Raw genomic sequence first — 23,920 nt, 5'->3', positions numbered from 1 at the left:
GATCACCTTCAGAAAGGCATTGACTTGGTCAGTAGCTGCTGTGAATAAATCTCCCAAGAGAGGGGAGAAAGGACGTGATGACTCTGGCTGCTTGTCCTGCTGTGCGAGTGAGTGGGCAGAAGGGTGCAGGTTTTTACCAGATCCACTCCCCAGCCTATGACTGAGCTAGCACCTGAAAATTGTTCATGTTCTGCAAATACAGAGAATAAAGGAGGGCCATCCCAAGAACTATTTTGTTGTTATCAGTCTGATTTTTATATCACGTAGCACAACATTCTTTCTGTTACTCCACCTTGCATTGCCAGGGAGACGAACGCTCTTTGTGCCACAGTTCAAGAGAGTCACTGTGCTGAGTGGCTTTCTGCTCTGCTCTCAATGTTCTCCTGATCCTCCCTTCATCATCAGCCCTCTCATTGCTCCTTGCAGACAATTGCTGGGGAGGAAGGTGCTGAAGTTACCCCATTCATCAATGACCTTGGACTGATGTGTGATCTACAGTGTTTTAAAAACAGAAGGGGTGGGGAAAAGGGCCCATTGCAGGGTGCTTAAAACAAATCCACCTGCATGCTGTGGGGGAAAACTGATGAGCCTCTGCCACTTACTGGAGCTCTAGATGGGAAGTAGGTGACCAAGATAATTGGGATGGATGTGCGTAGAAACAACAAAGGTAGAGATGTGCAGCTCTACCTTTGGCTCCAAGCCAGCGGTGAGGACAAGGGACTTTCTGGAGGTGAGGCAATTGTCCAGACAGTAGGAAAGTATCACTGGAACTGAAACAAAGAGCTGCGGGATAGTGATCACTAACTACTACTGGTCAAAAGAGCTGGGGCCCAGTGGTAAGACCCTTTAGTTATTACTAGGACAAAGACTCAAGCCAAACTTTGAATCTCCATATATTTTGAGAGGCATCTTGAGAAACCTGAATCTTCATGGCATTTGCTCCTTCAGTATTGTTTCAGAGAAATAAAAACCTTTGCAGCCAGAAGCTTTAAGGGGTTTAAAAAATGCAAGAATTTTATGTGGTTCTATTTCAAGTTGCTAAAAAAAGTCAGCTTGATTTTTCCTGGCTGTTCAGTGCTTGCTTCATCTATGCTGTTTGGAGTATGCACAGCTAGGGCTGAATTAATTGTTGGGAGGCAAAAATCACCTCTGTCTCACAAACATTTACATTATTTTACAGTCACCTGACCCGAATATGAAATTTGAGGTGCTAATAAAATTATTTGGGTGACAGTTGGCTATTAGAATGGAAAATACAGTACTAATGCACCTTGGAAAGTAGTAATAGCGGATTTAGAAAATAAGATGGGAGGAAGAATGCTCTGTTTAGTAACTAGTCATATTATAGTATATTTTCATATAATAAAATATGCCTTCATTGCAAGTGCATGGGGGGAAGGCTATTACCTAGTGATACATTGAATATTGTTTATGATAAGGGTGGAGATGGGAAACAAGGGAAGTCCTTGCTGCTTTGGAGGCACAAGGAATTGTGTTCTCACCTCATCAGCTGGTTGGCCTCATCTGCCCTGAGCTTTCTGCTTTGCCTCAGTGAAGAGTTGGTCTGTGTGATGCACATTCCCAGATTAGTTTTCCTTGTGAAGAGACTTGCTTTTTTGTAGCTACTTATCTTGAGCAAACTGCAAAAGAAAGAGGCTTCTCTGACTTTTGTAATACGACTTGTTAGTGTAGCCCATGCTATCATGTTTCAGTTAGTTTTCTTTAAAACACTTGGTCTCTATAGGCTCTGTAGTACGGTCATGTCTATTCTGCAACTCTTGAGTCCAGGCCAATTCTTAAGAAAAGGTTGTGTATTGATACAAAGCACTGTGGGCAGTTTTAACTAGCCTGGGAGAACAAAAGATCTTCAGTCCAAGCCTAGTAGCCTAATGAAATATTTACTTTCATATTTTTTTGTAACAGAATCCTGTGCCTTTGTCAGTAGGGGACTGGAGAGTTTAGTGATGCTAGAAAATTCCTATCCATGGGGAGAAAAGCACAGAGCAGTCATAAATACTTAGATTTGTGGAAGATAGAAATCTTGTCTTTTTGGTTGGAAGTGAAAGGTGGCTGTGTGTGTGTGCCAGGTCTTGCCCCAGTACTTACCCAGATAAGTTTCTGTTGCTGAATCTGAACACAACCTTGCTCCCAGTGGCTTGAAACAGAGTAGATTTGGAAGACTGTAGCTGTTCTGATTCATGTTCTGTAAGGAATCCTATTGTCCAATTTTTCATGCCTATCACATGTCCAGTGTTTGTTCTTACATATTGATTGGGCAAATTTCTTTATCCAACCAAATATTTTTCACGTTAATTGGCACGCAGATGGCTGTGGAGCTCACCCAGATCTGACTGAATCATATTTGTTTGGTAGATGTTCCTGTAGGTTCTCAGTTCAGATTCCAACCAATACTGCTAGGGTTGTTTCTTAGATATAGTAATCTTGTTGACAAATTGTTTCTTCTTCCTAAATCTTCAGAACACAGTGAAGGCTTCTAAAGGAATGAGGGTTTTTCCCAATGAACTGATGATCAGAGCTCCATGGCTTTATGGCAGCAGCCCAGATCCAGTCCCCATTTGGCTCAGTGTGTTTGCCATTGGTGCTTCTGGGAGTGCTGTTTGGTTTTTGTGGCATATTGCCATTTCAGGGTTACACCTCTCTTGTGGTGTCAAAACAGCAAATCTCCAAGAAACAATGTCCAAAAAAAGCAAAAGTGATGATACTGCGGTGCACAGGGCTCACGTGATCCTTAAACTTATAAACAGGGGTGTGTTGAATTGATGATTTTACTAGTGTGTGATGCCATCTGTGAGGCAGAATCTTTCTCTCAAGTCTGTCTTCTACATTTTGCAAAGCTTTCTGGAAAAAAAACAGAAAAGGGGGAAGGGGACAGAGAGTGGTGGCTTTCAGCTAAGTCTATTCAAGTTTCTTAAACAAAAGATTGTCTTAAAGAGGTAATGCCAGTAATGTTAAAAAAAAAGGGGGGGGGGGCGGGAAGAGAGGGAGCAAAAAGTTGTTTTAAGTATTTATAGTGGGTTTGGAGCTGAAATGGAATTCTTATACTAATATAAATGTGTGCGTATATATATTTCTGGTTTTGGTTGTAAGATGATGATTGGCAGGTCATTACATTTGTCACATGTAAAAAATGTGTTTATTTAACTAATACATAATTGCATGATTCTCCAACAGCTAATTTTGTGTGTTGCAAGTAATTTACAATTTTAAAAATATTTCACTTGTACTGAAGGAGCACAAGTTGCTCTGTGGTGCTTTCTAAAAAGGGGCCTGATAGTGACAGCAGGACATGATATGCAAACTGAATCTATTTCAGAGTTGAATTGTTCATCTCAAAGTAGCATTTATGCAGTGTATTATAGATTCTTGGTAAATCAGTAAAGTATTCCTTGGGCGTTTCTTTACCTAATAGAGTTTTGGGAAGAAAATGCTATGACCCAGGGGTCATTCACAATTACTTGTAATGTATATCTACGAAGATCAGTGGGGGAATAAACAAATCGATAAACTAGACATCTCTTTTTTTATTAAAATGGATTAAACCATTGAAGAGACATGTCTCTTCAACTTGGTGTCCTATAAAACTCTTAAGTAATATTAAGAGATAGTTCCAAGCTGACATTTGACATATTTTTCATCTTTTGAACATTAGATAACTGAATCACAGCCACACAGTACAGTTCTGTAGAATAGAGATTGTCCCTGGGATTGTTTTTTCATTTGCATAGTCATAAGAATAAATTACAGAAAGCAAGCTGTGAAGTAGTTTTTCTTAAATTTCAATATTAAGTAGCCCAAGACAGGATTACTTGTCTCTCATAATTGTAATGTATTACTGCTTAGTAATTAATAGTTATTTTGAGAAAATGGATTTGGTTCTGCTAACAGGAAAAATAAAGCTGCCTGTCAAAATGCCTATTATCATAAAAATTACCCTCAAAATATTATTTCTGCAATTATATTAAAGAACTTTTTCATTGCTTTTATTCTGAAAATACACTTTTATAGGGAACTGGGATGGCAAGACTGTTGTCTCTTATGTATAGTGGGTCACACCAGGCAAAATTTGTTTCTGCACTCCCACCCTCATGGTAAAGGAATTCTTCAGGCTGTTTAGTGAGCTCTCTGCCTCTCTGGTGCATCACAGTTGTAACACTCCCAATGTCTATAGCGTGCTGTCTTTGTTACTGAAAGGTCAATTCAGTGATTTCTAAGATGCATTCACACACCTTGTCAAGAGCATTATTATGCACATGCAGATGGTATGAGTACGTGAAGGATTTTTTCAGGTGAAAAATGAAATGCCTTGTATTATGAAGAAAAGCTCAGTAAGAACCAGTACAGGTGAGATATTAGGTGTACCATTAACTATACAGAGGAAAGATGTATTCGATTTTATTTCAGTTTTTAATATGTATGTGAGTTTATTCTGGGTGTTGCTGAATAAAAGTGATGCAGTACTGTCTTTTCCCTTTTTGTGATCAATCCAAGTTTGTGATATACTCTGGGCAAGAAGTTGTAGTTACTCATCTTGCTGCAAAAGTTCACTTTTCTTTTTGTCCAGTTTAGTTATTGGTATGTCTTTTTTGCTATACTTGGTCATTAATAATTGGGTAGTATACTACTAGTGTTTGGTTCTGTTTACATAGGCTAAATAACTCAGTATGGTTTCTGAAACTTTTTCCTTAACACCACTTCTGCTTGTAGTGTGAATGCAGTCTAAACACGTGTGTGATTAAGCATTTTGCCTTTTGAGAGTAACTGGGTAGGATTTGGCTTTTCTGTGAGTCTCTTAGTGGGCTCTTTCTCTCCAGAGCAATGGCCTTGGGCACCATGGTGACAGCAGTCAAGTGGCAAAGAAGCCGTTGCCCTGTTACTAAGTTTTAATAAGACTTCTTCTGAAATCCTGGTTTTCATGCTTCCTTCCATCCCATCCCCCTGCTTTTTTTGTTTGTCATCCCTTGGCATCGAGTGAACTATATTCATGACTCTATTTGAAAAACATTGGTCATTAGTAATTAACAATGCAGTTCATTCCTTAATGTTCATTGTTAACAGAACACACCTATTGCCTTGGAAACGCTATAATTAGAGTTGAATGAAATATATAGAACCAGATGTTATTCTTTTTTTTTTAAAAAAGATACTTGAATTTTAATGAATTTTGGCTTGGACAGCTGTATTCTTTTCTCATTTTCTATGTCTTTTAATTAAACTGTGAAAGAAATAGAAAGGATTTCTTAATTTTTAAGATGCACGTTTTGACAAAATACAAACAATGTGTATTGTGATTAAAGATTTTATAGATATATGTCTATATACACATACACGCAGGCATGCACATCACTTCAGAAGAGTTGTTAGTATTCAGTTACTCAACATGCTCATGGAAATGATGTCATTTGCTCAAAAGGGAACAAAATTGAGTACATTTTTCATATGAGAATGTTTCAGTTGCCAGAGGAAGGTGCAGGTGGTGTGTGCGGAGCGGGCGCTGCCCCGGCCCTGCCCCTGTGGCTGCTGGCCAGCGTTGCCCACGCACGGGGCTGTGGGGCTTCCACCTTGCCAGTCAGAAGCAGCTTTTGCTTGCTGGCTAGAGCATGCAGATAGGAAGTTTAAAGAATGTACTTTTTCTTTCTTTCTTTCCTTGGGGAACACTGTATGCACTTAACTGAATTCATTAATTTAATAATACCGTCTCTCTGCAGAATTCATCCCAGGAAGTGAGATTCAAGTTTCTGGGAAGGAGATAGAGACTTGCAAAATCATTAAAAAACCCCAGACCAAAACCTCCTATCTGCACAGATACAAGTTGATCTACAGATTCATGCATAAGCTGATGATGAATTGCCCGTGGTTTTGGGGAGGCTAACTCTTTTGCTTTTGCTTGCACTGGAAATCTGAAGTTAATGCTCATGAGAAGTAAAATTGGAGAACGTGGTTTACTTGGTGTGCCTAAAGATCACAGAGACAGCAGCAAAAAGACAAAACTCCACTTTGAAGCAGTAGCTTCAGCTGTGTCTTATTGTGTGCACTGGGAACTGAGAGAAGTAGCAGCCAACCTGGGCAAAAATGCCAGCTAAAGGTAAATACTTCTTCAATGAAAATGACGACTGCAGGATATCAGACCCACTCTATGAGAAGTACCGCTATACAAGCCAGCAGCATCCACTCCTGCTATTGCTGCTCTTCATTGCAATCATCTTCTGGACTACTCTAATTATAATCTTTTTTGTCATTGATGTGAGTATACCTTTTTCTTTGTGTTTGGTGTTTTCAAAGGTGATGAGGAATCACTATAACAGCACACAATGTTTCTGCCTAAATAATTTTTAAACCACATTGTATCAAAGTTGCAATCTTGAAAGAAATTAAATAATTGTGCATGTAAGGCTGTGTGTGTTTTTGAAGAGACAGGGGAAAAAGGAGACACTGTTGTCAGGCTCACACAGAGTTACTTTAAGGATTGTTCTTTCCTTCCTGTATGTTAGGAACAAATCATAATCTATGTTAAATGATAGCTATGATAGTAAATAAGTAATAAAGGGGCCAAGGAAGGAACAAGAATTTAAATTAAAACATCCTGTATTTCTCATATTTTCTTGTTAGCCACCTAAGAAATGTAAAATAATAGTCATTCATAAATTCCTGAGGTGATGATTTTTTTTTTTTTTAAGGATTTGCGGATTTTTTTTTTTTTTTTTTTTTTGGTTTGTTTTCCTTTTTGTAATAAAACCACAACAGGAATCTCCCAGTACAACTGGTTATTCATTGAGTCAATAGTTAGTTAACAAGGAGCAGGGATCCTATAGGTATAGGAAAGATGCAGCTTAAAAAACTTTTTGTTATGTAGTGTAATATGATTTTCTGTAAAGAAATTAGGTGCTCTTTAAGCTAGCCCAGTTGACAGCTGGTAAAAAGGGAAGTTGGTTTAAAGATTATATTGTAAAAAGGTAATAAGGAAGCTGTTATAACACTTCATTGCTTTCTAACACTGCTGTCCAAATACCATACTTTATGATAAAGTCTCTTTAAGTCTCTCTTTAGCAACAAATACTATCTTACCAATTGTACTTGTGTTCCTTTTAGCTTTTACTTCTTTAAGGAAAGAAGTAGCAACATTATTTGTATGCTACGTCATCTGTAAAACTTTAGGAAAAGAGCTGTTACACTCCTTTTTAGCAAAGCTTGAACTCCTTAAATGCATTTCTTTGGTTACATCTGCATTGTACAATATAGTGTAGTTAGAACTTATCGCAAATGACAAGACCAAACCCACTGATTTGGGGAATAATAATGGTGGAACTGGGGTAGACTGGGTATCTATCATAGTCTTAATTATATTATCTCTGTGAATATCAGAAAGCGCTAATGCTGCCTCGGCCAGACTACTTAGGAACTCAGCTTGGCATATTTTAAAGCTGTCTAAGCTGTTTCCAGGACAGTATAAGTGTATTTTCCATTTTTTCTAAAGGGGACATTTAGATCAAATATAACACTTTGTTTTGCATTTGCAGGAAGCACATTATCATCTTGCCTTCATTATTGCAGTATGTGCTGCTCTCGTCATATTTGCAGTCATGTACTTACTTTTATGTATTGAATCCCTTTTTCGGAGATGGCTAACGTTATTTGGAGTTATGATTTGGATTTGCTTCTTAACCGTAGGATATGTATCTCTTTTTGAAAAAGAAAATGATTATCAACTGTGGGAACAGGTATGTATGTCTTATTCTTTCAGGGACTTACATAGGACACGTAGTCAGTATATATGAATGTGTTGGTGTGCTTTATTTTTTCTGTACGTTGTAACTACATTTTCTTGAGATTTAGGTTCACTTTCTAAATTGGTCTTATTGGTTTATTATAGTAAATTTTAGTTTGTATTCTTTATTATAGTGAAAATATAGTTCAGTTGAGAGTATTGGATAACTGCATAAATCTATGCAGGAATTGCATCTTTAAGTTGTAATTGAATTGTATTTTTAGTTAAGATTTTTACTAAATCTTAATTACTGTGAATTCATCTTTGAGAGAACTTTTCATTAATAATATTTGCTTTGTTAATTTATATGGGTCAAAGTGATGTTCAAGAAACCTATAAAGGACTCTGGAGCTGGGTGTGCCCTAGGGAGCATGTTTTCACATCACTGGGAGAGGTGAAGTGAACAATAAGAATTAATGACACATTCTGGCCTATCTGGGTGTGGCTGAAGTTCATTACTTAGTATCTCTGATCAGAAAACAGGCAATTTCATGATGCCAAAAATACCATAAACTGTAGGAAACTCCTCTTAGACTCTCATAATGTAAACAGAAGAGTTTTTAATTGAATAAAAATTACTTTTAATCTGATTTTACTGACTCTTCCCCTTCCCCTCTTTATTTCAAATAAAAAAAGACATAAATATCAGTTAAACAACCAAAAAGTGATTTGTATTATGGCCTGGATCCAGCACTGTGTATTTACAGTTGTTATTCAGTATTTTTTAACTTAAGGAAGAAGCTGTTACCTTAGGAGACAACAAAATTTACTGTTCTTAAGTACAAATGTGTAATGAAGTAAGATTTGGTTTTGCTGCTTTCAGTGCTGCGAGCCAATGTCTTATGGTGTTGTCGTGGTAATTCATTAAAGTTGATTTAAAGCCTAAAATAGGAGGAGAGTCTAGATTAGAAAGTAGAAGTGAATATGTTTGTTCCAGACTTTTATCTCAAATTCTGAATTTATCACTAATTAAAGCTACTATTTGCTTATAAAATTATTACACATCATTCAGAATATTGTGTAATGGTGGTTGTATGTGTAGCAGAAAAAAAATACTGTTTTTTTTAGTCCAGCTAAAATAGTAAAGAAGAACATGAAAAAGTTACTTTAGTTGAATGAAAACTTTTATTTGCTTGCTTAGCTGTTTATTATTGTCCCAACCAAGCTATCTATTCTGGCAAAACATTTAAGTGCAGGCTGGGCCTTGAGACTTCCTTGAAGGAAGCTCATGTCTGGAATGGTACAACTTGAGTTACAATGATGTGATGGAGCTGAGCCAAGAACGCTACAATGTTTTCCTCTGATCAGGGTTGTTAGTTTCCATATATACATATACAAGTAAACACTATAACAGATCTATGAATATGGATTTAAGTTTTTATAGACCTTCCTTCTGATCCCTAGCAGTTTCATGGACCATTGCACATTTTGTAAAACCTCTGCAGCTAAATGTGTAGTTAGTGGCTATAACGATTATGCTCTTGTGTCAGCAACAGGAAGTATTGGCTGGATTTTGGGTTTTTATCAAATATGGAGTGAACATAGACATGTGATCGGGTGATGTTAAAATTAGGGTAATAACTTGGAGAAGGTGAGAAATCTCATTCTATTCAATATTGCTATCCTTGCAACACGCTGTTCCTGATACATGATGTACAAAGTACATCTTCAGCTGTAATGGATAAATTAAGGATGAAGGGCAAGGGCAACTGAAAAACTTAAAGGTGATATGTCATGTTAAACTGTCTTATCTATGAATCTATAGCTGTAATTCACTCAGCTTTTAGGACTACCAGTTTTTACCACTTTTTTTATGTTTTTACCACTTTTCAGGACTACCACTGTCCTTATGATTTTAATTGTGCTTTGAAACATCAATATTTAATTGTTCAGTCTGAAAATGAGCAAGCATCCTGCTACTTTCCTCCTTGTTCTGTAGTGATTTTTGGCAGGCACCTAATAATGTATATGTGCGATTTAAAACTTTTTTTCTTTCTTCCTCTTTCTTTCCAAAGGTGCCATTCTTTCTATTCATAATCTTCACAGTTTATACCATGCTACCCTTTGGGATGCGAGGTGCTGTCATAATTAGCGTTCTTTCTGCTCTCTCCCATATTATTGTTCTAAGCATCATGGTAAGCATGACTTCTCAGGAAAATAAGGAATCCATTCTATTTCAGGTAAGGAAATACTGATTGATTAAGTAATGAAATACCCTAGTTGTATTAGCATTTGCTATTGGCATAACTGTCCTGTTTAGATGAGTTCCAGATTTCTACATGAATGTTTCAAATTCATGGATTTGGAGCTTGGGCACAATGTATTTTGCATGCTTTTAATAAAATCATATTTATTTTAATCTAGAATGCATTTTGGTTTTCTGACTAGAGTCAAAGAAGCAGAATTATTACTTTATTTTTTAAATGAAGTTACTCAAAATATGACAAACTTTGCCACAGTCATTCTTCCCAGCCTGTGCTGTTTCAGATGGGTCTATCTAACTTATCTGGCACTGCCTACAGGGAGGATCAAAAGGGCCATTCGTGCCCGGGGGAGTCGGCAGGGCCTGGGAGCGCTACTGGGTGCTTTCAGGGTTCCCAACACTTATTAATAGGGTGTGTTCAAAGGAGCACCCCAGCTCTTTAGATGCAGGTGTGTGTTAGACTTCACTCATCATGCTGATGCACAAGTTTGTAGACTGGTTTCTCCCTAAATGAAACACTGGTGTCTGCAAATAAATGTTAAATGATACAGCAGAATTTTCTGCTTCATTATACTACTGTATGTTTGTACAGGAATGCCTGTGGCTGTGAAAGTTAGCTTATATTTGCCAGGTGCATCCTGGCTAATTGCAACACTATGATTTGGTGTGTGTCAGGATACGAGAAAAATTGAATGTGGCCTGGGATTGATTCTTTTTAAGGGACTAGTATGTGTATTAGTGAGGTATCAATGACTGTTCTGCAGTAGATAAATATTTTTCTTCTTGTGCAGCTACTTGCCAATGCTGTCATTTTTCTTTGTGGCAACTTGATGGGTGCATTTCACAAACGCCAAATGCAGGTTGCTTCGTGGGATTTGTATAGATACACATTAAAGTGCATTCAGGTCCGAATGAAATTGAAGATTGAGAAGAGGCAACAAGTGAGTGAAATAATTCATGTTATCAATTGCTTGTTTTCATTTCTAAAGTCTGTGTAATTTTATAAGGTTGGTGACTAATGCATGTTGAAAGACTTGGTTCAATCTTTGTGATACCCACCTAGTATCAAAAATAAAAGTTGTGCCATTTGTAACAAAAGAAGGAAGTTAAAGAGAGGAAGCTGTTCTCTGTGGCTTGTCTATATGAAAATCACAGTATTTGTAACAGGAATGTAATTGCCAGTTATTTTAGTTACTTTTTTCCTAGTATGAAATGTTACTGGGACTGGCCCAAGGTAACTTAAAAGAACATGCCCCTAATGCCCTGAATAATACTTGTAGGGTAATTTCAGCAGTTAGTTTCATGCTTCCCTTGGTTGCATTTTTATTGTTTTGAATTCTAAAGTACTGTTTGTTCTTATATTTTCTTGTCTCACAAACTGTTTCTCTTATGCTAGAAGGAAAAAATTGGAGCCTAAGGGAGGAAAAAAAGTCATATAATAGATTACAGGGTTTGAGTATGACATCGTTTATTTCCATACAGTCCAGTGGTATTTAAAGAATAAGCAAGGAACATGAATTTCTTACTGAGGAAGGATTGTAAAGAAGTATCAAAGCTGAAACAAGGGCGCCTTTCCTCTTTTATCCTGGTATAAGTAGGGTTAAGAACAGCAGCTCTAGAAGGCTGATGTGTACTGAGTTCTCTGCCCACCAGTTATTAGATAAAAGGAAGGGGCTGAAAACTGACTTGATCAAATTGAAAAGAAGGAAATGGCACACTGCTAGTGTGATCTGTCCTCTGATGCTAATCTTGTGATGTGAGATGACAAATCTGCATGAAAGTCCTGGCAGAATTTCCCCACGCAGCAGCCAGGGAAGCATCTGATCAGTTTACACAGGCAGTGTGCTCATATTCTTTGGGCGATGTGGTAACTTTTATTTTTTTGTGTGTGTGTGTGGGGGGGGGGGACGGGGTTGGGGACGTGTTTTTATTTATTTTTATGGTTGCTTGTTTGAAGTGTAGATGTGCTTAAGTCTATGGACAGCTTTCTTTTCATCTGTGTTAAATTTGTCACACGATTTTGAGTCTCCTTTTTGCCACCCACTTTTTCTCTGTGAAAACGATGTGAGAAATGCAGTTCAGGGTTCATCATCACTTCCTTGAAAACGGTGTCATGTATCAGCCTCAAATGGCCCCCTTACATTCACTGGGGCTCTGTTGTCAGTTTAAATTGTTCCCTAAGGTTAACCCTCCTAGTATTAAAATGCTAGAGGAGGGGAAAGAGGTGTTTCTTTTTGTGGGGGCAGTCTGAGATTAAACTGCTGTCTCACCAGGTATAGTAGGCCCCAGTACTTGATGCTCAAGGCCTCCCTCTCCCCACTGTGTTCACAAGGCATTTCTTCTTGCTGGCAGGCACTGGTTAAGTAACCCTGGCAGCTTATTGCCATTTGTATATTGCTGAATTAGGTATTCAGACAAAGGGGGCAAAGATTTGGTCCAAAGGGACAGCATTTTACTCAGTTACACAATGTGTTGACCTTGCTGACAACGTCATCTGAAAAAGTTCCTGCTTGTAGCTGCTGCATGCAACATTTCCTTTTCTGTGGTGACTGTCTCTAGGGTGCTAGAGCCCTTCCTGGGTTAAAAGTATTCTCTTTTTGTCTTCCTCTTCTGCCCAGCAACTTAGCAGGGTCTTCTTTGAAGAAAGCTTTTAAGTCAAAGCCAGTGTAAAACAGTGCACTCAACAGTCAGACAATGTAAGTGCTTTTTGAAGAGCCTGTATTCTCACTTAGTTCCAAAGACTTTATTTCAGTGGCATTGGCCCCTGGGTCATTTAAGCTGGAGCAGCATGTTGTTGACACTTCTGTATCTGTTGTTGCTTCACCCATATTTGAGAATTCACAAAGGTTCTTAACACTGCATAGACTGTTCGCTGTAGAATATAGGCTTTTACCAGAAGCTTTATCAGATGATGCTAACATAACACTGAGATTAGTAGATAAAATAAGTTTTGATTTATCCAGAAATTGCAGTATTTAATACTGAGTTTTTATGCGTTGCACGATTACAGAGAGATATCACATCTAGGTTACAAGGAACAAAAGAGAAAAAATATGCAACACCCTTACTTAACTGTAAAATCTGTGATTTTGAGAACAGTAATGTAAAAGTCTTTTCTGGAAAACCTAACATGGATTACACAAACTATTTGAATTTTGTTTTTGTTTTTTTTAATCCCTTCTTTCAGTCACTAAAATCCTGCAGTTTCAAATTTACTGTGTTAAGAATTTTGCATCACTAATTTTCTTCCCCTATCCTTTTAGGAAAATTTGCTTTTATCCATACTGCCAGCTCATATATCTATGGAAATGAAGCTAGCAATTATAGAGCGACTAAAGGAAACTAATGATAATAGGCAAATGCATGACAACAACTTCCATAGTCTATATGTAAAAAGGCACCAAAATGTTAGGTAAGTGGAAACTCTAGAGGTAATTTTATTAATACAAGATGCTGGTTCTTAGCAGTATATGTCTTCCACTGAAATTAAAATTTGGAGGTAGAGTTTCAGGATGAAGTGAGCTGCATTCCTGTTGTGAGAAAATAATGTGTCTTGAACTGATGTGTTGTCTTCTAAATCAGTTGAGATTCTTGAACCCTTTTTTTCTGGAGTTGTTTCCCAAAGAGACAGATGCTTTCTATTAAATGCATTTCAATATTTAAGCTGACACTGGAATAGAACTATCTTCATATTTCAATTATGTTGTTTTTTCATTTTGTTCTTGTCTAGCATTCTTTATGCAGACATTGTAGGATTTACTCGCCTTGCCAGTGACTGCTCTCCAAAGGAACTAGTAGTGATGCTGAATGAACTTTTTGGAAAGTTTGATCAGATTGCAAAGGTAGGTGTTGTAGTTTGTTGTGCAGCAGAGATAAAGGCCACCACTGGAAAAAGAAGTCTTTTCCGTAACACAGAAGGCAATTGGTGTTAGTGCTTCTGAAGTTAGGAAGGGAAGACTGCTTTTTCACTTTAAAGCTAACTAGTAAAAACACATTAAAACAAAAATTAAAACAAAAATGGGAAATTTAGCAAGTTGTTACTGTAATTACAATTCTTGTGTCTGGAGGTTTATATGTGTTGTTCAGGGAATTAATTGTCTGAGGGCAATAAATGATTGTAATATGGCTGTAAGAAGTACTGTATACAAGCTGTATTGAGGGGCTTTGCTGCGTCCAGTTAAAAGGATTGTCTGTTGGCTCTGAAAATGGAGAACTCTCAGGCACACATTTACATTCATAAATTCAGTTTATTGCATCAGACTAAGGAGTTCTTTATCTCAGGAGTAATAATTAGTAATGGATACTTACAGAAAAGTCTAAGAATGGGAAGTAGATTTAAATGGTCCCTGTTAAGACATACCTTCACTACTGACCCTTCAGGCTGTCAGTAGTTCTTACCACTTCCAAGTGCTGTTTGAGGTTCTTATTACAGTTGCAAAGAAATTAAACTCTGGTTTTGAATTCTCAGATTACAGGGACTGTATCATATACATGTTTGCATGGTTGACTTTGTGTGATGATTTCTGTTATCCTCTAAAACTGACCCTAATCTTGGATATATGTTCAGTCATATCCACTAATTTTCCTGTTAGTATTATGAGGCAAATATGTCATTAGGAAAAGACTTCGTTGCATCCTATATGACATCAAAAAAACAAATATATCTACCCAAATTCTCATTTTAGAGACGTTGGTTTGATTTCATAATTGACTATATTTGGATATACTGAATGTGAATTAGAAAACTAATGGACTTGGAAAATCTTTTTGATTTTGGTGGAATTATAAAAATTCTGCAGAAAATATGAAAAAACTCTATTAATATAGCAGAGGACTGAAATTGCTTTAATTAAGCCTTTGTGGATGTCATTGAATAAATTCTTAAATACATCACTGATTAAAACATGGCTAAAATTCTACTTAACCTTTTTGACTAAATGATGTTTCTAATCTTTGTATTTATATGAATTCAGTTGCTGTTAAAGTTTCAAGTACTGGCAAATAAGGGAGTCCTACTAACCATATAGTAATTGTGTTGTTGCAAAGCAGCTATTAAGAACACACAGAGTAGGTCATGTCATCTTAGTTGCCATGAGCATTAATGCCAAAGTAGATGAGGTTAAAGACATTGGTCATTTTTTGCAACTGTTCCTCAGATAGAAAAATAGAAAAAGTTCTAGATTTTGAATCATGTGTTTTAATTTCTCTTGTCTGCAAATTGCACTGTTTAAAAAATGTCTGGATTTAGTGAGTCAAGGTCTTTCGCAACTTTGTGGTTGAGCCATAAGAAGAGATTCCTGCTTTTTGTGCTGTTTTTGTTCTGCCAGGGAGTATTTGCAGTCATCTTTTCCATAATGTAAAAATGTTTTAGGCTCCAATTTACTCCAATTAAATAAAAATCGATGCCTAGCCTGGACACTGAGCTGGATGCTGAAGTCTAACAGCTCTCACCTAGGGCTTGGTTTCCTTGCTGATCTCGGAAGCACAGGGCTATCGAAGCTTGTCACTTGCTGCTACTGGATGGCTTAAGGTGATGGAGAATGATGGATGTTCTCTTAAGGCTTTGACTGATGAGGGAGAACAGCTTAGTTTGGTAAATTGGTTTTGGAGTTGACTGAAGAACTGCTGGGATGTTCCCACAGCCTGAAGGGTTGGGCAGCTGATGGTGTCAGCTGGCCCAAATTAAGCTGTCTCTACTCATCAGTCAAACACTTTACAGCCTTGCAGAATTAGCCCTAGCTTGCTTGCAACCATTGTAGTTAAAATTCTTCAGTAACGTTTTAACAAAAGACAGCGTGAGGAGCTCTTTGCTCTTCCCCTTTGGTCTCTCCAGCCAGTCATGGGCAGCAGTATTCTCTGTTGCACAGTTAGGAAAAAGTTTTCTGCTGACACAGTACTGCCATTTTTTCTTATTAGCGATAACAAACTCTAGTGTGTGCTGACTTCCTCTTCAGTCATAGTTGAAATGAGAAAACCCATTTTGCTTCTGCAAAGCTACCAAGTTGGGCATCTTAATTCCCAACTTCTCCTTAAATTCTGTGCAGGTTTTACAACACTGTACAATCTTACTTATGAGGCTGCCATGCAAAAATTGAGGAAAAGGTGAACACACTGCCTGTAATTCAGGTGTTAATAAAGATGAAGATTAAAAGATAGATACATAGATTTCAACATTTAGATGGTAAATTCTGTGGCAGTTTTGTTTTTATTTATAATTTCTCAACTGTACACAGTTCCAGCAATAATGTCAGAAATGAGTAAGACTATTTCAGAAATGCTTGAAGTGGTCATTTCTGTTACCCTCCAGTGAGCAATTAGCATTTGGATGTGGGAAGAGAGAAGTAAGCTTTGCTTTGAAAAGGACTGAAGGAAGCGTGATTTTCTCAAAATGATATAGACAAGCTCTAGTTTTGGTGTCATTAGCCTACTTGCAGTTCTTTTTTTCCTGTTAAATATGTTTACTGTAATTTCACAGGAGAATGAATGCATGAGAATAAAAATCCTGGGAGACTGTTACTACTGTGTCTCAGGTCTACCTGTGTCCTTACCGGTTCATGCCAGGAACTGTGTTAAAATGGGACTCGACATGTGTGAAGCAATAAAGTAAGTATAGCACAGAAGATTTTTTTTTTTTTTAATGTATCAAGGTTATGAAGATATTCAGTAAAGCCATTCTTAGTTTTCTTCTCAACATTCAGAGTGTATTTATTAGCTGTAGTCAGATAGTTACGCATTTAGGTCATAAATTTGTCTCTTGCCTTTGCATTAAGTGTATAATGAGACCAAACCTTAACAGATCTCCAGAAGGAGGAGAGAAAATCTAAAGTGTAAGTTGTGCTGTAATACCCTCCTCCCTCTGTAGGCAGGTGAGAGAAGCGACAGGAGTGGATATCAACATGAGGGTTGGGATTCACTCTGGGAATGTGCTGTGCGGTGTGATCGGCCTCCGGAAGTGGCAGTATGACGTCTGGTCGCACGACGTGTCCTTAGCAAACCGCATGGAGTCCGCGGGCGTACCTGGGTGAGGATCCTCCCTGTCAGTGCTGATTCGCTCTGTCATCACGGTTTTCGTAATCCTGGTTTATGAATCTGGAATTTGTAACTGCCGTGACATAAACCCTTATAATGGGATGATGAAAATAGGGCGAATATGTACTTAGCAGAGCTATAAAATGTTAATATTTTCCGATTCTGTTTTCAATTAATTAGAAAATTCTGTTCTTAGGCAAGTTACTGCTTCTTGACCTTCACTTCATTGGAGACACTTGTGCGTTTTCAGGAGAGCGTTATGTTGACTTAGTTAATTCATGTTGTGCACAGAGATAATTCTATACTTGTAGGTTTAGCTAAAGAATACGTATGTTACCTACATTGACAAGGCAAATTTGCATGTTTACCTAGTGTTTCTCTTAATATATTGATCGGTCCCATTTGATTTATATTAGCTCTATACTCACCACCTCCTCCGACCCCCAAAAAGCAGACACAACCCAGACGTTAAAATGCAGCCTCATGAGAAGCATCCAAGCGAGGAGAGTTTGGAGCTGTTGGTGGTTGTGTATTCTCTCTGTGTAGTGTTTGTCATGGGCAGAGGGGAAGGGAAGTGAGTGGTCCTGAGTAGAAGAGCTGAGGCAAAGCAGTAATGTAACTTGCTCTGTGCTGCTCAGCAGTGTGGAGGATTGGGTCTGAGGTTGATATTCATGCTGCCTTTTTAAGGTGCTCATTGAAAAGGAGAAATATAAATGTTTTTTAAAAGCACCAGCATTTTGTATTTTCCTCTTTTTTTTTTTTTTTTTTTTTTTTTTTTTTGGTATTCTGCACCAAAAAAGACCATATTAAGAGCCTCTGTTTTTCTGCTCCCAGCTGAGACCATGGTTTTGCAGGTTCTTGGCAGTCTGTGCAAATTAATGCTTACTAATTGAATGTGATTTGTGTGGTCATATGTTTAAGCATTGAAGTACTGGTTTCTTTTGGAAAGGGATTCTAACCATTGACATTATAGGGTTATTATTTCTATGCCTCAGAGAGCTTTTACATATATGCTTGTAACATAAAAATTATTTCTGCAAAGTGATAAGGGGATATGAATATCCAATTATTTTCTTGCATTGGTGACCAAAACAGAAAGAAAACTAATTGGAGCTTGGTTAATACTTGCAATACCATCCAGGTTAAGTGTTTTAGTGTGTTGACTCAGCATGATTAAACAAGAATACAGAGTTGTAAAATTTCTTTTGTTGGTAAAGCAAACAACATGACTCTGAGTATAGCATGAAAACATACTTTTCTTAGTCACGCTTAGGACCATTGCCTAATCTTGACAATTTTGATAATTCCATTATATTCTTTGTGTTTATGTTTGATAATCTATTAAAGAATAAAGGTGGTTTAGGTTGGCATGCTGATTCAGAAACAGTACACTTAATACTTCCTATATCTATATGTCTGTAGCACTCACTTACCATGTTTCAAAACCAGCCAAAGGAAACTCTGCACTTCTGGAAGACTGAGCCTCACAGGGAGGAAGGGTTTCTATTCATTATGCAAATGTTGTATTTGTTTCCTGCTCTGCCAAAAAAATTATGTCTGGGATTCCCCATTCCAGTGTTAGCCAGTCGTGCTCCTTTGGAAGCAGAAGTTTTGTCTTTTGGAGCAGTATGAAATTTTTATTTAAAATAGGAGGTATATATATTTTGCGTTTTTGTAGATGAAGGAGTTCTAAAGACTTCTGAAAGGATGCGGGAAAACTTCTAGCTTTATAAATATTTTATTTCCATTGACAGTGTATCATTGTTCATCTTTCTGATTTTAAAAATTATTTCCATTCATAACAATGTAATACAGTAGTAAAGCAGAAAGGACTAGCGTAAAACTAAAATTAAAAATGCATTTATGACCAATGCTCTCTAGTATGTATACACCTGAAAGATCAGAATATGTTATTCTGAAGCCTGTTAGCATAGGAAATTGAGTGCAATATGTTAGGTATTCTGTACTAGCATGGTAGGTGCAATAGAGCACGCTACAGCTTGCCTTTGAGAGGCAGCTTTAGCAGTATCAGCTTTTGGTTACGTGCTGATCCTGGAATCCAGTAAGCATTAGAAACTGCTGAGAAATCATTGGCATAGTAATTTAAATGGCAAGAAGTTTGCAGGTAGATCTGAAATGTACTACAGCAGTGCGTGATTTGGGGAAGAGGGGAGAGGAAGCTTGGCAAAATAGAAAATGGTGGATAGTGAACAAATGTACTGCCTTTTGAGATAAATGGAAAGCTACTGAAAACTTGATGCAGTACATGACTGTGTTTTAAGGCTCAGTTAATACAGACATCACCCAGTATGCTCCAGTCTGTGGGAAAAAATGATGCTTTAGAGCAAGCTTTAAAATTTCAGATTTGAATGTTCACCTTGATTTGCAAATCTGCATCATCAAGGTAACAATTAAAAAAACAGCTTTTTGAAACAATGACCAGTAAACAAATAGAAACATGCATCCTCTATATTCCAAAACTCTTACCTCTTGTTTCCAAAAGTATTGAGGAATTTTTTGTTCTTCCTTGTGAGAAGCCACAGCCAGTGGTCTCCAGGTCTTGGCTAAATTATTCTCAGGCAAACTTACATGCAGCAGAAGGAAGTAGAGGCGTATGGGACAGTGATCCCTGGGCTCTCTGCAGTTAGGCAGGAGTGCTGCACCCTGTCAGCTCCCATTCTGGAAGTGTTCTGTTCCCAGCTCTGTGCTGATGGATTGCAGGACCAACAGCATAGTGTTTAACCCATCCATACCAAAGAAAAGTGAGAAAAGCTGTGGGAAGATGAACAGTGAGAAAGTAGAATATAAGAAAAGAAACTGTATTTTATGAACACACTCAAGTCTCATGTTGAGAAATTCTGTGTAAAGATATTACTCGTAATTTATATGGAAAGACGTGATTCAGGATACTGCACCAAATAACGTTTAAGGGAAAGTGTGAATGGGTACAGAAAAATCCTAGCTGCTCCCCTTAGAATTGTGTTGCTGCTGTTACTGTGTCATGTTCTCCTCTGATTGTTTCAGTCAGAAAGACTTTCAGAATTATCCTCCTAGTTGACAAAAAAACCCTTTCCAGCTTTTTTTCCCAGACTTTGTAACCATCTCCTCCCCTCCTGATGCATTTCTAGCATGAGACAGTCCTTACTTGTGGTTTTTTTTGTGAGTTTTCCCCACAGCTCTTACCCTCTGAAACAACCTGCCTGTGAATGAGTCTGTCTTGTCAGTCATCATATCTCCTTTGATCACATTTTTTTCTTGTTTCTTACATATCTCTAATTTCAATTTTATATTGATTATATCTCATTATGGGAAGTGTTTTTTAGCATGCTTGCTACAAAAGATGTGTGGCAAAGAACTGCAGTAGAGGACTGCAAATACAGTTTTAAGTACTGGCAGGAGTTTGTAGTTGTCTGCCAAAGCACAAGATGGCTGAAAAGCAGAAATGTCAGCAGTGGCCATTGAAATGTAAACAAAATGCTTAATGTGACCTTTCTGTAAGTGTTTGTGTGTCTTGTTCTTTCTCCCCTTCTCAGCCGTGTACACATCACTGAAGCAACATTAAATCACCTAGGCAAAGCTTATGAAGTAGAGGAAGGGAATGGACACCTGAGGGATCCTTACCTTGAATCCATGAATATCAAAACCTACTTAGTGGTTGATCCAAGGGTATGTGTATGTTTTCAAACATGTATATTTGTTCAAATATATACCTACATTTTAAGTACATAGGTGTTTGTGGTGCATATACCTTTTTAATTAAGCAACAGAATTAAAGCATAGTATGAGTCATCTGAGTATCCTGGATTTGGGACTTCAGATCTGAAAACGTGTCCTTCTGCTTTATGACATGTCTATTAGCTTGAAAGTAGTAAGTGTTATGCTGAAACCTCTTATGTGGTCCACTTAGAGTAGAAATACATATTTGACTGTGTATTTGTGTGAAGTGCATGTCTCACAAATCCAGGTCAAAAGGTGGGATGAAGTCATGAAAGAATATCTGTATTATGTGGCTACTTTCAGATAAAATATTCTTTGTAAAATAGCTTCTGACATCTTCCTCGCTATCTTAGATGTGAGATTCACCTTCTTTTCAAGGTGTAAAGTTAGCAACTGTTGGTTGCCACTTTAGAGCCTGGTAACTGCAAACACCTGTTTTGAATTGGCTTGTGGTTGATGAGTAAAATATTTCAGAAGAAAAAAGAATGAAAATGATAAACTTCTTCAGGATCTTTGCAGGAAGGAACAGTGTCGAGTTCTTGCTAATTAAAAGTGGCTTAATCTTATCTTTGTTGCATGTTTTACGTACTCAACACTGTAACACCCCCTACATGTACACGGCACATATTCTCAGAATGAGGATCTAAGTCTGTTAAAATGGTCCCTGCTCACTTGAAGGTACCTGTGAAATGTTAGAGAATAACGAGTCATTGATGTACTGGTTTATTCTGTAGTTTTAGCTTCCTTGTAGACCCACAAGGGTATTGCTGTATACCCTGTATATTCTGCCTGATTCTTCACCCGTGACAATAAGGATATAATCTAATGCCGAGTCTATAATTTGTGGGATCTCCTCCTAACCAATGTTTTGATACGCCCTAGCTCAGGAATTGGGAATCTCTTTTCCCCTGCTGTTGTGCTGACTGCAAGGAAGTTGTATCTATTCATAAGATCCTGCGATCTCTCACATCATCATAAATAAACCAGGAAGTTTGAATGTTGCAGTGTTACAAGCAGAGGCTTGTAAAGACAGCCGAAGCAAATTCATTATGTCATGATTTGCTTTAGCTCACATTAATTAAATGAGATAAAGGAATTGAGGTTGGCTGACACATTGCTGATATGTGTTCAGAGTCCTATTAAACAGGTAGATTGTATAGTCCTAAACTACTCAAGCACACAGAGCTTCATTTCTTTTTAATTTGTATTATTTTCTGTTTTCTAAATGAGTGTGTTTTTTCTGTTAGTCCAAACAATGCATATCAAATAATCATCTCCCTAAAACAAGAGTTAATGATGGGCTGAAGATGCGAGCATCTGTTCGGATGACACGTTATTTAGAGTCCTGGGGAGCAGCCAGGCCCTTTGCCCACCTGAACCACAGAGAAAGTGTGAGCAGTGACTCTTCGAGTTCACAGGGAAGGCGAAGAAAGGTAAGGTTTGAAGGTAGTGATTGTTATCCTTCAATTGCAAACAATAAAATGTTTTTTTTGTGGCTGAATTTCTGCTGTTACTTTTGGTGTTAAGTGTGTACACAGAACCAAGCTATCTGTGTAACAACTACTTCTGTCAGAATTTAACAGTATTCAAACTCCACCAATCTCTGGCATGCTGTACTCATAGTAAACCTTCAAAGTAAAACTTTGAAATTATCTTTATTTTCCTGATATTTTTCCATCTTGGGGTCCTGCCTGCTACATGTAGTTTTGGAAAAAAGATCATTTATCCTCAACTCCAGATTCACTCAATATTTACTTAAAATGTATAGAAAATTACAGAATCATAGAATGGTTTGGATTGGAAGGGACCTTAAACAGCATCTAGTTCCATGGGCAGGGATACCTTTCACCAGACCAGGTTGCTCAAAGCCCCGTCCGCTAATACGCTCAAGTCCTCCTCCGCAGGGCTGCTCTCAGTACGCCCATCACCCAGCCTGTATCTGTGTTTGGGATTGCCCCGACCCATGGGCAGGACCTTGCACTTGGCCTTGTTGATTTTCATGAGGTTTGCACAGGCCCACCTCTTCAGCCTGTCCAGATCCCTCTGGGTGGCATCCCTTCCCCTCAGCATGTTGCTGCACCACACAGCGTGGTGGTGGTGTTGAACTTGCTGAGGGTGTGCTTGATCCCACTGTCCACGTCGCCAACAAAGATGTTAAACAGCACTGGTCTCGACACCGACCCCTAGGGAATGCCACTCGTCACTGCTCTGCACTTGGACATCAAGCTGTTGACCTCAACCCTTTTCAGTGTAACCATCAAGCCAATTCCTTATCCACTGAGTGGTCCATCTGCCCAACCCATGTCTCTCCATTTAGAGACAAGGATGTCACGTGGAAAAGTGTCAAAAGCTTAGCACAAGTCCAGGTAGATGACATCAGTTGCTCTTCCTTTATTCACCAACGTTGTAACCCCATTGTAGAAGGCCACCAGATTCATCAAACATGATTTACCCTTAGTGAAGTGGTGTTGGCTGTCACCAGTCACCTCCTGTTTTTCCATGTGCCTTAGCCACTTCATCCAGCAGTTCCCTCAGGACCTGTGGATGCATCTCTTCAGGTCCCATGGACTTGTGCACCTTCAAGTTCCTTAGATAGTCTCAAACCTGATCTTCTCTTGCAGTTGGTGGTTTTCCCTTCTCCCAGTCCCAGCCTTTGTCTTCTGCATCTTGAGCAGTGTGGCTGGAGCATGTGCTGGTGAAGACTGAAGCAAAAAAGTCATTGAATACCTCAGCTGCCTTCATATCCTGGGTGACCAACTCTGCCTTTTCCTTCCAGAGAGGATCTGCATTTCCTCTAGTCTTCTTTTTATCACCAACCTACCTGTAAAAGCTTTTTGTGTTGCCCTTGACGCCCCTGGACAGATTTAATTCTATCAGGGGTCTGACCTTCCTAACCTGATCTCTGGCTACCTGAACAGTGTCTCTTTACTCCTCCCAGGTCTACCTGTTCTTGCTTCCACCCTCTGTAGACTTCCTTTTTATACTTTACTTTGTCCAGGAGCTCCTTGTTCATCCATGTAGCTTCCTGGTGTTCTTACCTGACTTCCTCTTTGTTGGGATGCATTGCTCCTGGGCTTGGAGAAGGTGACCCTTGACTATCAACCAGCTTCCTTGGGCCTCTTTTCCCTCCAGGGCCTTACCCCAAGTTACCCTGCCAAGCAAATCCCTGAAGAGGCCAAAGTCTCTTC

At 38.3% G+C, this 23,920-nt stretch overlaps 1 protein-coding gene across 3 annotated transcripts in view; it reads left to right on the top strand.

The window, feature by feature from the left end:
- ADCY7 (adenylate cyclase 7) overlaps positions 1 to 23,920 on the top strand; it is a 68,261-nt gene that overhangs the window by 26,721 nt on the left and 17,620 nt on the right. For all 3 annotated transcript variants that reach the window (XM_042797417.1, XM_042797416.1, XM_032998186.2), the window contains 10 exons: positions 5,727 to 6,261; positions 7,536 to 7,736; positions 9,799 to 9,963; positions 10,778 to 10,927; positions 13,250 to 13,398; positions 13,717 to 13,828; positions 16,462 to 16,589; positions 16,849 to 17,007; positions 20,549 to 20,681; positions 21,980 to 22,165. In XM_042797417.1, coding sequence (XP_042653351.1) covers positions 6,091 to 6,261; positions 7,536 to 7,736; positions 9,799 to 9,963; positions 10,778 to 10,927; positions 13,250 to 13,398; positions 13,717 to 13,828; positions 16,462 to 16,589; positions 16,849 to 17,007; positions 20,549 to 20,681; positions 21,980 to 22,165 — 1,554 coding nt within the window. In that variant the 5' untranslated portion in view covers positions 5,727 to 6,090. The remainder of the gene's footprint in view (positions 1 to 5,726; positions 6,262 to 7,535; positions 7,737 to 9,798; positions 9,964 to 10,777; positions 10,928 to 13,249; positions 13,399 to 13,716; positions 13,829 to 16,461; positions 16,590 to 16,848; positions 17,008 to 20,548; positions 20,682 to 21,979; positions 22,166 to 23,920) is intronic.

This window comes from Tyto alba, unplaced genomic scaffold (assembly GCF_018691265.1).
Source record: "Tyto alba isolate M040663 unplaced genomic scaffold, T.alba_DEE_v4.0 Super-Scaffold_26, whole genome shotgun sequence".
Lineage (NCBI taxonomy): Eukaryota > Metazoa > Chordata > Aves > Strigiformes > Tytonidae > Tyto > Tyto alba.
The sequence above is the reverse complement of the archived record's forward strand: the minus strand, read 5'-3'. Positions and strand labels throughout refer to the sequence as shown.